The 13,384-nt window shown below is 49.7% G+C and overlaps 1 protein-coding gene across 2 annotated transcripts in view; it reads left to right on the top strand.

Moving 5' to 3' along the window:
* Positions 1-13,384, top strand: part of ATP7B (ATPase copper transporting beta) — a 72,978-nt gene that overhangs the window by 37,307 nt on the left and 22,287 nt on the right. For both annotated transcript variants that reach the window (XM_055542240.1, XM_055542238.1), the window contains exons 3-8: positions 397-1,567; positions 5,291-5,548; positions 7,513-7,676; positions 9,624-9,785; positions 12,287-12,363; positions 13,089-13,260. In XM_055542240.1, coding sequence (XP_055398215.1) covers positions 397-1,567; positions 5,291-5,548; positions 7,513-7,676; positions 9,624-9,785; positions 12,287-12,363; positions 13,089-13,260 — 2,004 coding nt within the window. The remainder of the gene's footprint in view (positions 1-396; positions 1,568-5,290; positions 5,549-7,512; positions 7,677-9,623; positions 9,786-12,286; positions 12,364-13,088; positions 13,261-13,384) is intronic.

Below are 13,384 nucleotides of genomic sequence, written 5' to 3'. Positions count from 1 at the left end.
TGAATCCTATCATTTGACATTTGTTGTTGTCATTATTTAGAAGCTTAGTTGTGTCCGACTCTTCTGCAGCCCCATGGACTGTAGCCCACCAGGCTCCTCTGTCCATGGGATTCTCCAGGCAAGAATACTGGAGTGGGTTGCCATTTCCTTCTCCAGGGCATCTTCCCAACCCAGGGATTGAACCTGCATCTCTTGCATTGCAGGTGGACTCTCTATCACTGAGCCACCAGGGAAGCCCATTCATTTGATGAGTAGTATCTTTTGATGTTCTTGTCCTCTTGAGATGTTTGGATACCAGCAGTATTGTTTTCCATTTTCTCAGGGCCCAGACAAGCTGGGAGATTTTAGAGAACGTTTCACTTGAAGGATAAAAAATGTTCCTTCTCTTTCTTTTAGATCCTGTCTAAGCTCTCCCAGCCAGCGATGAAGCAGAGCTTTGCCTTTGACAACAATGGCTACGAGGATGACCTGGATGGCATGTGCCCCTCCCAGACGGCCACTGGCACCATCAGCATCGTGGGCATGACCTGCCAGTCGTGTGTCAAGTCCATCGAGGGCAGGGTCTCCAGTTTGAAAGGCATTGTGAGCATTAAGGTTTCCCTGGAGCAGGGCAGCACTGAGGTGAGGTACGTGCCCTCAGTGGTAAGCCTGATGCAGATTTGCCATCAGATTGAAGACATGGGCTTCCAGGCCAGTGTGGCCGAGGGAAAGGCCACCTCCTGGCCCTCCAGGGTCTCACCCGCCTCGGAGGCTGTGGTCAAACTTCGGGTGGAGGGCATGACCTGCCAGTCCTGTGTCAGCTCCATAGAAGGCAAGATCGGGAAACTGCAGGGTGTCGTGAGGGTCCGCGTCTCGCTCAGCAGCCAGGAGGCAGTCATCACTTACCAGCCTTACCTTATCCAACCCCAAGACCTCAGGGGCCACATAACTGACATGGGCTTTGAAGCTGTCATCAAGAACAAAGTGGCCCCCATGAGCCTGGGACCCATAGACGTCAGGCGGCTCCAAAGCACCCTCTCAGCAGCCCCTCCGGCTCCCGTTAATCAGAATGACAATAACTCTGAGACCCCGGGTGGCCAGGGGGTCCCCCTGCACCTGAGAGTGGACGGAATGCACTGTAAGTCTTGTGTCCTGAACATTGAAGACAACATTGGCCGGCTCCCCGGGGTTCAGAGTATTCACGTGTCCCTGGAGAGCAGGACTGCCCGAGTCCAGTACGATCCTTCTCTCGTCTCCCCGGGGGCCCTGCGGAGGGCCATTGAGGCCCTGCCTCCTGGGAACTTTAAAGTCTCTCTTCCCAATGGGGCGGAAGGGAGTGGGCCAGACTCCAGGAGCCCCCCAGCGTCCAGTGTGCCCTGTACCATGATGCTGGCCATTGCCGGCATGACCTGCAAGTCCTGCGTCCAGTCCATCGAAGGCCTGATCTCCCAGAGGGCGGGTGTGCACCAGATCTCAGTCTTTTTGGCCGAAGGGACTGCAGTGGTTCTGTACGATCCATCTCGAACTCACCCAGAAGAACTGCGAGCTGCAGTGGAGGATATGGGATTCGAGGCCTCCATCCTGGCTGGTATGTGGTGATGCGTGTCAGGGCTCCCTGGGGGGCGTCTCCTTTCTCTCTTGTCTTACGACGATGTGGTCCCCACACAGTTGGACAATGCTAAGTTCTTTGCACTTTTGGCTTCTTTTCTGAAGAGAACGCTGATCCTGTGTTGTTTGTAAATAACGTACTGTGGGAACACCTGGCCCTCCTCTCTCTAAAGGAACCATTCTCGTTTGCTCAGAGATTTCTCTGCTGAACAAAACAGAATAATAAAGACAACAGGACCTTGGTCCTAGCCCCTGGAGCCCACTCTTTTGAAAGTGGGAAAGAAGGAAAGGGCGGGACGATGGTTCCTTTCCCCCACCACCAGCCACGGCTGTGAGAAGAGGGGGACAAGACAGCCTTCACAAAGTGAGGTGCCCACAGGCTTGACCCCACGTCAGTCAATAGAACGTTTCCTGAGTGGTGGCCGTCCCCAAGCCCCCTCGCATTGACCCACCAGCCACTCACTTGCTGCTTTTCCCTCCACTTCCCTTGCATGGAGCCCTGCAAGATGTCCTGGCACCTATTGTGTTTCTGCCCCTTGCCAGGCCTGTGTGAGCTGCGGGCCACTGGGCAGTGAGGTGTAGCCCCTCTGGAGAGCTCGTGTGGTAGCAAGAAGGGGAAACCATGCCAGGCCGCAGGGGTAGGCTGGTCAGGTAGGGGGCTCGGTGGTGGTAGGAAGGCTCCTCTGGGGGGAGAGGGTGGGAGTGAGCCATGGGAGATGGCAGAAACCCTTCCACCACCTCCCCCCCAACCCCTCATGGCTCATTCCCACTCACCTCCCCCCAGAGGAGCCCTTCCTAGACAGGGGGCTCAGGGGGGCTCAGATCCCTGTACACACACCCCTGATGGGAGCGTGTGAGTCATGAGGAGGAACTGTGCCTCACGCTGTGCTTTGTCTTTGTACCAAGTTTCAGGAAGGAGTTTTGTTTTTAAAGAAAAATCAGTAAGGAAAACAGCAGGACAGTAAATCCTGTACTCAGAAGGTAAGACATGCAGTGTAGAGTGGCCATCTGCTCTGTTTGCATGAGGCTTAAAGTCTTTCAACAGTGGAATCAAGTTCGTGGCAGTAAAAAGAAATTTTCCTTGAACTACATAATCCAGAATAATTGAACTCAACAAAAAGTAAACCTGGGGAGAAAACAGGGGTTTTGATTGGCCACAATTATGAGAATTATGTTTAGCCCAAGAGGTACTTAGGGTGCCAGATTTAGCAAATAAAAATCCGGGACACCTAGTTTGCATTTGAATTTCAGATAAACAATGAAGAATGTTTTAGAATTAGTATGTCCCATGCAGTATTTGAGACATAACTAAAAAAAAAACCAAAAACCTTGTTTATCTGAAATCCAGTTTTATCCGGGCGTCCTGTATTTTACCTGTCAGACTTAATTTAGGATAAACTGTAAGTGTGCTGCTGGAGAAGGAAACGGCAACCAACTCCAGTATTCATGCCTGGAAAATCCCATGGACCGAGGAGCCTGGTGGACTACAATCCATGGGGTCGCAAAGAGTCGGACACAACTGAGTGACTTCCGTGTGTGTGTGTGTGTGTGTGTGTGTGTGTAAGTGTGCTGATGACTATCTTTTAAAACCACGTAAATGGTTTGTATTTTTTTTTGTATTTGTAATTGTATTTTTATACGAATACATTATTTGTGTTTTTTTCGGTCATTCTGAATTGACCAGGGGTTCCTTGAGGACAGTCGTCCAACCACATGATTTGTTTCTCCTTGCACAGACTCATTTCCTTGTGATAAATATCTGAAAGCGTAGTTGCTGGGTCATAGGATATCAGCCTTATTTCATTCCATCGCAAATATTTATTCTGCCACTACTAAGTACCAAACTGTTAGAGGTACCATTTTTGATAATACTGTTACGTAGGTTTCCAGAAAGCCAAATTAATGTATATGCCCTCTCAGGGTTGGCATAAAGGACCCGGTAGCATAGGCTGGCTTGAGTTTCTGTTCATTTATTTAAACTTTAGCAGTCTTCAAAGCTTAGAATTTAGTTGAGTTAGACCTCTGTGTTGGAGAATAGCACGAATGTTAGTGAAACTGTTGACCACAGTATTTGAATAGAAAGGTGAGTGAATCCAGACAGTGGTGATGGAGAGCAGCAGGAGGGATTGGTGGATTAAGAGTAGGAGGTTGAATGTTAAGAGCCTGAGATCCAGAGGTGGAGTCATTTTGAAGGACAAGGTCCAGGAGAGCAGAACTGTGCTAGGTGAGGTGATAGTCTTTGCATCCAGAAGGTGGAGGGCTCTAAGGCCAGAGCACTGGAGGGTCTTCACTGAAGGTGCTGAAAGTGTCCATCAGCTGCACTCCAAGTGAGTGGAAGTAGTTTTAGCACTTTCCAGAAAATGAGCTTCTATTGTAGCGGCTGTGGACTTTGAAGTAATGAGAGTTCATTGTCAAATGATGGCATTCTCTTCTACGTACCCTTCAAGAGTATTTTGTGTCATCATGAAAGTGTGACTTTCCAGAAAATGAGCTTCTATCATAGCAGCTCTGGACTTTGAAATAACGAGAGGTCGTCGTCAAATGATGGCATTCCTTTCTACACTCTTCAAGAGTATTTCGTGTCATCGCAAAAGTGTAACTTTTCAGAACGATGAAATCGTTCTGTATCTTGATCTGGTTGATGCTTAGTTACATCTGTCTATACATGTGTGGTGGGCAAATGTCTGCTCCCTGATCCCTGGAACTTGGTGGAGAAAGGATGGCCTTTTCAGTATTGGAGCCGGATGACTGGAAATCCAAGCAGAAAGAAATTACCCTTGGTCATCACCTCAGACCTACACAGAAGTTAATGTGAGGCATATCAGTGTCCTGAATGTAGACCTTCATGTAAGATAACAGAGCTCAGTGAAGAAGCCAGAGCTGGAAGAAAACATCGTGAATATTTTCATTGTTGAGGTAGACATGTCCATTAACAGAGGAAAGAGTGCATCACCACTGAAGTTGGTTTAGTTGACTGTACATTGGGCTTCATTCACATCAAGGGCTTCTCTTATCAAAAGAGATAGCATTAGATGAGGGTGACAAAGCAAGCCACAGGCTGTCAGGCCATGTTCACAGTGGGCACAGCTGACAAAGGGCTCCTGCCCAGAATGTACAGAGGACTTAGACAAATGAGGGAAGGGCCAGCAACTCAATTAAGGTGTTTGGGGCAGTTTGATTCTCAGAGGGGAGGGAGTGGGCCTCTGTTTACCAGGATGCTATAGTGGTTAAAAGACAGTCCAGATGTGTGAGCTCGATTCCCTGATTTCTGAGGGGTTTGGGACAAAGTCTTTAATTTCTTATAACTCATTTCTTCATCTGTAAAATAGAATCAGTAGCAGTATTTGCCACAAGGCTACGTTGACAGTTAAAGGAGGCCATATGTGTGCCTAACAGGGTGGGGTGCCTGGGGAGTTCTTATCACTGCTGTTATTGTCGTCATCCATTAGAGCATTCGTCTACCCAGAACATTCCATCCTTGCAGTATTGGTGTGTTTTCCTACATGTGGAATCGTGTCTCCGTCTGACTGTGGAGAGAGAGATTCAGTGATGAAATCTCCGGTTCCCCATCCCACCCATATCTTCTCCATGAACTTTGACCTGAATATTGTTAGGCTTGACCCTCCTGTTCCAGAAAAAAATTAAGTCATTCTTCTAGTTTGAATGATTTCTAATTTGAATGCTTTCTGACCTTCTGTCCTAGAAAACTGTTCCAGCAACCACATTGGCAACCACAGCTCTGGGAGTGCCATGGGGCACGCGGCAGCTGGCGCACCTCTGCCCATGCAGGGAGGGACTCCCCAGCCAGGGGAGCTCCATACTAATCACATCCCCCGCCAGTCGCCCAAGTCCCTGCCGGCCTCCACCACGGTGGCCCCAAAGAAGTGCTTCCTACAGATCTCAGGCATGACCTGTGCGTCCTGTGTGTCCAACATAGAGAGGAACCTGCAGAAAGAACCTGGTAAGAGGTCCACACTGCAGAGCCTGGAATGCTGCTGCAAGGCGGTTGCGTAGACTGTTGGGCGTCACGGTTAGCTATGTGGGGTGGTGTGTGCGCCCTTTGGCATCTCTACTGACCACGTTTATCAGGAGCCCTGATAATCTGGTGGGGCTTCCCTGGTGGCTCAGTGTAAAGAACCCACTTGCCAATGCAGGAGATGCGGGTTCGATCCCTGGGTTGGGAAGATTCCCCTGGAGAAAGGCAATGGCTACCGACTCCAGGATTCTTGCCTGGAGAATCCCACAGACAGAGGAGCCTGGCGGGCCACAGTCCATGGGGTCACAAAGAGTCGGACATGACTTAGCACGCACTGATAATCTGGTGGCGTGTTCATTGTATGTTAGAAGATAGATGTTTCTCTGGAAACATCTGGAACAGTTGGCATTCTGCCCTTTAAAGAGTATTTAGTTTGAGATAAAATGGATCCCTGAGTGAGTTAGCCATGGGGAACCCGGTTTAGAGGTCAAGGTACAGTCATGAGTGGCCTCCCCACCTAGCTTGTCTTGGTAGCAGTCTGTGGTTTTCCCTTCCAAAGCCTCTTACTGTCAAATACATCATCAATAGCCTGTATTTTGTGGAGAAGTTCCAGTTTCAAATATTCTGCCCTGTTGTCCCTGTAAATCATAAACAGTTGTAAAAACGCCAAAGTTTTGTCCTCTAAACAACATCAGCCATCTGGTTTCTTAAGCCTGAAAGTGGAACAAAAATCCTGTCCCAATTTTGTGTTTGGAGAATGTCTGAACCATGACTCTGCTGGCCTCCGGGGTCACTTTCTGTCTTCCTGCGGCTCGTTGTGACCTCCGCTCACCAAGCCTACGGCTCCCTGAGGCTCTAGAGGATGGTTCTCAAACTGAGGTGTTCCTGGAGCTCCCCTGTCACCCTTGGGTGGGTCACTTGGAAGTTACCCTGTGGTTCACAGGTCCATGTTTCTCTTCCTCACCTGAATCCCTCATTTTATCCCTTATGACATTGTTTTTTAAAGCACATCATTCCTTTCATTTACGTGAATGAGCTTTCTTTTCTCCCCTTAAACAATTTTTTTTTCAAATGAAATTACACAGTATTTTATTTTTTATTTATTTTTTTCACTCAGTGGAAGGCAGGACCTCCCTCCCTTAAACTATTAATGAGCAATAGCAGTAGCAAGATAGTCCGTGGGATTTCTTTTATATTCCTGAAAGCAATTGAAAACGGAAAAAGAGTAAGGAAACCACTTTTGAAAATTATCTTTTTCTCCTGTGTGTGAAAGTGGAGGGGAAAAGTACCTCCTTGGTGTAACAGTAGTTGCCAGCTGCAGACGCCGTCCCCTGCTTTGAGGTATACGTCCTCACCAGTGTCTCCTAGGGCCCGACTCAAAGCTGCCCCTGCCGGGGCGGCAGCATGGCTCAGCCTGGGAGTGGGGTGACCCCCAGAGCGAACCCCAGACCCACTGAGCCAGAGTCTGTGCTTTCACCAGGTCCTTGGGTGATTTGTATGTCCACTAACGTGTGAGGAGCGTGGCTCTAGAATGGTGGCTCTCACGCTTGGCTGTCCATTGGAACCCCCAGGAGAGCTTTAAGCTGCCTGCGATGCAGGAGACATAATGAGACTCAGCTTTGATCCCTGGGTGGGAAAGATCCCCTGGAGGAGGGTCTGGCAACCCACTCCAGTATTCTTGCCTGGAGAATCCCATGGACAGAGGAGCCTGGCGGGCTACAGGCCATGGGGTCGCAAAGAGTCAGACACGACTGAGTGCCTAATACAAAGGGCCAGGTATGGTGACTGTTAGCGCTCCTCCCCAGGTGATCCTCACACCCAGCCAAGTGTGAGCACCACTGTTCTAGAAACTTCTGGGGGCAGAGGTCTTCCTCTGCTAGCTTGTGTTGGGCTCATCATCTCCTAGAGGCCTGGCCCGGAGGGTTCCAGCTGTGCCCCGCTGGTTGCAGGTATCCTGTCCGTGCTGGTTTCCCTGATGGCGGGAAAGGCAGAGGTAAAGTACAACCTGGAAGCCATCCAGCCCCTGGAGATAGCGAAGCTCATCCAGGACCTGGGCTTTGAGGCAGCAGTGATGGAAGACTACACGGGCTCGGATGGTGACCTCGAGCTGATGGTAAGCACGGCGGCTGGGTTGGAGCAGGGGGCTGGGCTGTGCAGGCCCGAGACAGCCTCCGCAGCCGGGGCTGTGAGCAGGATGCTCACCCATCTTGCTTATATCCTGTCGTCGCTGGGTTCTCCTTTGAAGCCAGTAACTAGGATCTGTTTGTTTTGTGAAGGAATGCCCTCTGTGTCAGAGAGTCATAGGGATGCATCCAGGGTTTTAGGAGGAGGAGGCAGTGGTGGGAGAGGAAGAGGAATTAGAGCCAGCGACTATCCTGAGCTTGGTGGCTCAAGGGAGTCAAATCTGAACACGTCCCGTGAGGCCGGGAGGGAAGCTGAAAGGCCAGAGGGGTGTCCAGGCCATGGGATGTGAGTCGGCGAGGAAGCCAGCAGCCATTCCAGGGGAAGAGGGCTTGGTCGGAGGCACAGAACATATCTGGAAGGTGTCTGGTGACTAGAGTGTGGCCAGGCACTTGGTCCGGGGTGAACGCCGTCCGTGGTGGTTGCTGCTCCCAGCGCTGCTGGAGGGGGCGGGATGAGGTGGGGGCATGCTTTCCCATCTGCCCTCTGTTGCCAGCTGTACTTGTCAACAAATCATGGAAAACAACAGATGGGTCTCCTATTTCACATGTAGTGTGCTCACAAGCACTTCTGTGGAAAGCTTCTTTTGTACAAATAAAGGGAGACTTAGAAGGAATCCGCAAGCATTGAGTAACACTGTTTACCAAAGTGACTGCATCTTTCTTCTTTGCTGTGTTTAGTCCCTGCTGTTAGTGGTGAGTAAATGTTTAAAGAGTAAGTGCTGAGGACATGAGTGGCACTTTGAGGTCCTGATAAGTAGTGTTCATTGTAGAGCAAGCCCTCCGCTCTGGCCGGGCCTCGGTGTGTGCAGAGGGGCCCAGGGTAGCACTCGCTGGGTTACAGCCGGAATCAGGGCTGGCAACAGGAGCAGGGCCCCTCTGAAAACCTCCAGGTCCAGAGGTGCTCGTCTCTGCACAGACTACGGCATGGGAAATCTAGAACAAGACTGTCATTTGGGGGGACTTCCCTGGTGGTCCAATGGTTAAGACTGCAAGCGTCCAATGCAGCCGGTGTGGGTTCCATCCCTGAGCGGAGAACTAAGATCCCACATGCTGTGTGGTGTGGCCAAAAAAAAAAAAAAAAAGACAGTGGGGAAGATGAAAACATTTTTTTGAACAATGTTTTGTTTTTTTAAATTGCAGTGTTATTTTTTAAGACACTAAGCGGTATCGATACTTGTATCGTCATCACATGCTCAGGTATTTTATGTCTGTATTTAATTTGTTTTCTGGGAAGTGCTGACCACTGATACTCAGAAGTGAAGAAGTGAAATCATTTAGTCCTGTCCGACTCTTTGCGACCCCATGGACTGTAGCCTCCCAGGCTCCTCCATCCATGGGATTTTCCAGGCAAGAGTACTGAAGTGGGTTGCCGTTTCCTTCTCCAGGGGATCTTCTCGACCCAGGGATTGAACCCGGGTCTCCTGCATTGTAGGCAGACACTTTTACCATCTGAGCCACCAGGGAAGTGATACTCAGAAGAGTTAGTCATCTCGCTCACTTGATGCAGATGACAGATGGCTGACTCACTTGGAATTCCTTTCTCACACTGGTACACACAGCCTGGGGTGGCAGAAATGGATAACCAGGACAGGGCTGTGAAAGTCCATCGTTAACAGAGCTGGGAGCCAGGCCTCAGTCCTTGCCATCTACTTAGTGATTGGTCTCCTGTACCTGAGGTGGGGAGGAGCCACTGGTTATATTCCCTGAAGCCTCTGGGGAATGTCTGGGGTTAAAATCTTGCACTGGGGGTTCGGGGGCTTGCACGTTGGGAAGGAGGACAGAGTTCTTGTGGCTGCCTGTTAACCAGCTCCCTGTATGCCACTGATGGAGTCCTCTGGACCCTAGGTCAATGGGATCTTTGTCATCCTTTGCTGCAGATCACGGGGATGACCTGTGCCTCCTGTGTTCACAACATAGAATCCAAACTCAGGAGGACAGAAGGCATCACCTACGCCTCTGTGGCTCTCGCCACCAGCAAAGCCCACGTGAAGTTTGATCCTGAAATTATTGGTCCGCGGGATATTGTTAAACTCATCGAGGTGAGTCATTCATCCAAAAAATTTTGCACCCATGTTTTTAAAAACAGTGATTTATAATCATCATAGAAAAATGAGCAAAATGTAGCTAATTAAAAAAGAGAGAGAAAATCAGCTAGTATAATATATTGATAAAATCCTTCAGATTTTCCCGTGGATATAAGGTGACTTATTTTAAAATAAACTATAAGGGTTTAGTAAGTCTCAGATAATCTGAGATTGAAAATCAGTGAAGGGGGCTTCCCAGGTGGCTTATTGGCCAAGAATCCACCTGCTAATGCAGGGTTGCAAGAGGTGTGTGTTTGATCCCTGGGTGGGGAAGATCCCCTGGAGAAAGAAAAGGCAACCCACTCCAGTATTCTTGCCTGGGAAACCCCATGGACAGAGGAGCCTGACAGGCAACAGTCCATGGGATCTCAAGAGTCGGACACGACTTAACAACTAAACAACAGGAAAAAGAAAAAGACATTATTGTTTTAATTTCAAGTAGTCCCCGAGAAATAGCAGCATCACCAGGATTCCTGGTACATAGTGTTAAGTTGACTAATTGTGAGAATCCCCTGGTAGTCCAGGGGTAGGACGCTGTGCTTTCACTGAGGAAGGCCCGGCTGGGTTCGATCCCTGGCTAGGAACTAAGATCCCACAAGCCATGCAACACAGCCAAAAAAAAAAGGTGGGGGGGGACTAATAGTAATTTTTAATATTATTTACATCTGTGCCAAGTATCTGCAGATGAAAGGACTGTTGGTGTTGGGAAGAGTTTCCCTGCATTTGGGCCTTCTTTGCAGCAGGAGAGTTCAGTCATTTCTCCTTTGGAAAATCGGTCAACGCAGTTTCATATACCTCCACTCCATTCCTTCCTCACGTTGCCATAGACATTCCATATCCTCTCCCAGGTCTGTGCTGTATCAGAGTGTCAGTGGTGATCTGGCTGGGCCGAGACAGTCAAAACTGAACCAGATGAACTCGTAACGACTAATGGTGAAGTTTAGCAGGGACTGTGGCTTATGAAATGAAACATTTCAGAGCAGGCTTTGAGTTGTGTTAAATTTTCCTTTGTGTGTGTGTGTGTGTGTGTATGTGTATAAGAGAGGTATTGTCTGTTGTCTGGCCTAGCAGAGCTCTTTGATATGCAAATACTGTTACTGCTGTTGATATAGTGCCTTAATCTTAGAGGTAGATAACTCAGCTTCTTTATCAGATGAAGAAGAGCGACCCCCCAGAGAGGTTCAGGGACTTAGATCCCCCGCACCCAGCTAAAGGTTGCAAGACCTGGTACTCAAACCCAGGTCTCCCAGCTCCAAGCTCAGTGGGCATCCAGTTTCTGCCATGCCGCAGGTCTTATGGAACAGTGATGATAAGGCACTGGTGAGGAAGAGAAGTTGACGGATGCAGTAATGATGGGCAGTGTCCAGGTGGAGCTTGGAGCATATCTCCGGTACCCTTCCTGTTTCTTTTTATTTATTTTAAAACATGATTTATTTGGCAGCGTTGAGTGTTAGTGGTGGCATGTGGGATCCTTTTTTAGCTGCAGCATGTGTAATCTTAGTTGTAGCATGTGCGATCTAGTTCCCTGAGCAGGGATTGAACCCAGGCCCTCTGCTTTGGGAGCTTGGAGTTTTAGCCACTGACCCACCAGGGAAGGTCTCCCCCACTTCCTGTTTAGAACACCCTGCTGGCCTCTACCCAGCTCACTGTAGCTCCCTCCTTGTTCTTACTCAGGGAATATTGCCAATGTCTGGCCCCCATTCCTGCATCTCTGGGGCATCATTTCCTGATGTAACTAGGCCGGCATTAGTTGTGAAGGATTTGTCTTTAGATGGCCTTACATGCTGTTTCTCCTACTGTAACAAATTTTTGCATACAATCTCAACATCAGAGTCCCCGGGGCCCCTCTTTCTATTGCGCTGACTGACAGGACATTTCCTGATAGCTTTTTCTGTGTAATTTCATAAAGGGAATCAGAAATCTAGTGATCAGATCAAATAAGGCAGAGAAGGGTGGAGGAGAGAAGTGAGGCAGCCAAAGAACTGGGAGAGAGAATCCCTGAAAAAACCACAGATGCTGTTGGAATCGGTCTGCTCAGCGGGAGAGCCTGTGCTGAGGGGTGGGGCACCTGTGACTGGATCCAGCACTTCCGATGATGCTGTGGCTTTGGTCGGGGGTTTGACCTCTGACCTTCAGTTTCATCCTGCAGAGAGCAGTGGCCACTGACCAACTCCCCAACGGATACTGGGGAGTCTTTCACTCACGAATCCCAAGCTTGTAACTCGGCATCCATCAGCTCTGGGTAGGCTCAGTCACCTCCCAGCGTCCGCTGCCTTTGCCGACAGAAGGAGCAGGCATCCCTGTGGGCAGCATCTGTAGGGTGACGTGGGGACAGAAGTCATGAGTCCTCAGAGGCAGTTGTAGGTTAACCTCATTTCCAAAGATGTAAAGTGCTTTCTCCTGATGCCTGTTTTAACCAAGTGCCTTCTTTCTTGTTTCCTCCTTTTGATAACAAGGAAATTGGCTTTCGTGCCTCCCTGGCCCAGAGGATCCCCAACACTCATCACTTGGACCACAAGGTGGAAATAAAGCAGTAGGTAGAACAGAACTGTAGCTCTGCCTATGGGGCCAGTTCTCCCCGTACCTCCCCTGCCTGATTCTGTGCTAATCGAGGTCTCTGTGGCCCCCCCAAACTGCCCCTCCATCCCGCCGCCACCTCCTACAGCACCTTCTGCTGAATTAATCGCCTTTACCTCGTAATGTTAACCCTTTACAACAATACTGTCCTGCAGTACCTTCTGCTATGACAGAAACACTGTATGTCTGCATTGCCCAGTATGAAATGCAGCCACTGTGACTCAGCAAATACATTTTTAATTCCACTTCACTTTAATTTTAATTTAAATAGCTACCTATGGTTGATGGCTAACAGATTGGATAGCACTTAACGTGTGAGTTTTGAAGAAAAAACAGTAGCGGCCATAGTCTGAGGATGGTCAGCCTCTTTGGGGCTGAACGCTCAGCTTTTTCTGGGTCTTGGTTGCCTCGCCTGTAGATTGGAGGTACCACTTCTGGCACGAGCAGACCAGGGCTACGTCTAAACATCCCTGGAGCATCCTTGCAGGGAGGTTTAGACCTTTGATGTCCCCTCAGATGGCCAGTGTAGGGAGCAAGCACTGCTCTCACGGTAGCCCTTGGTGGTCTGTCCCAGACATGGGGCAGAGGCAAGTCTCAAACCGCGTCCTCGGGAGGGGACCAGCCTGGAAGCCAGGGGGCAGGCGGAGCCTGACATGTCCGTGTTGGTGCGTTGCTTTCCAGGTGGAAGAACTCTTTCCTGTGCAGCCTGGTGTTTGGCATCCCCGTCATGGGTTTAATGATCTATATGCTGATACCCAGCCAGGAGCCCCAGTCGACGGTCCTGGACCACAATGTCATCCCAGGACTGTCCATCCTGAATCTCATCTTCTTTATCTTGTGCACCTTTGTCCAGGTGCGTATCGGGGGCTGGCGGGAGGCACGCCCGCCCGGCATGCCTGCGTGTGGCGGGCAGGCGCTGTCCGCTTAGCATGCTGTCGGCTGCGCCAAGTGCCTCTTCATCGCCTGTTTCCCCGCCA

Source organism: Bubalus kerabau, chromosome 12 (genome assembly GCF_029407905.1).
Source record: "Bubalus kerabau isolate K-KA32 ecotype Philippines breed swamp buffalo chromosome 12, PCC_UOA_SB_1v2, whole genome shotgun sequence".
Classification (NCBI taxonomy): domain Eukaryota; kingdom Metazoa; phylum Chordata; class Mammalia; order Artiodactyla; family Bovidae; genus Bubalus; species Bubalus kerabau.
This window is presented reverse-complemented; position numbering and strand designations above follow the sequence as displayed.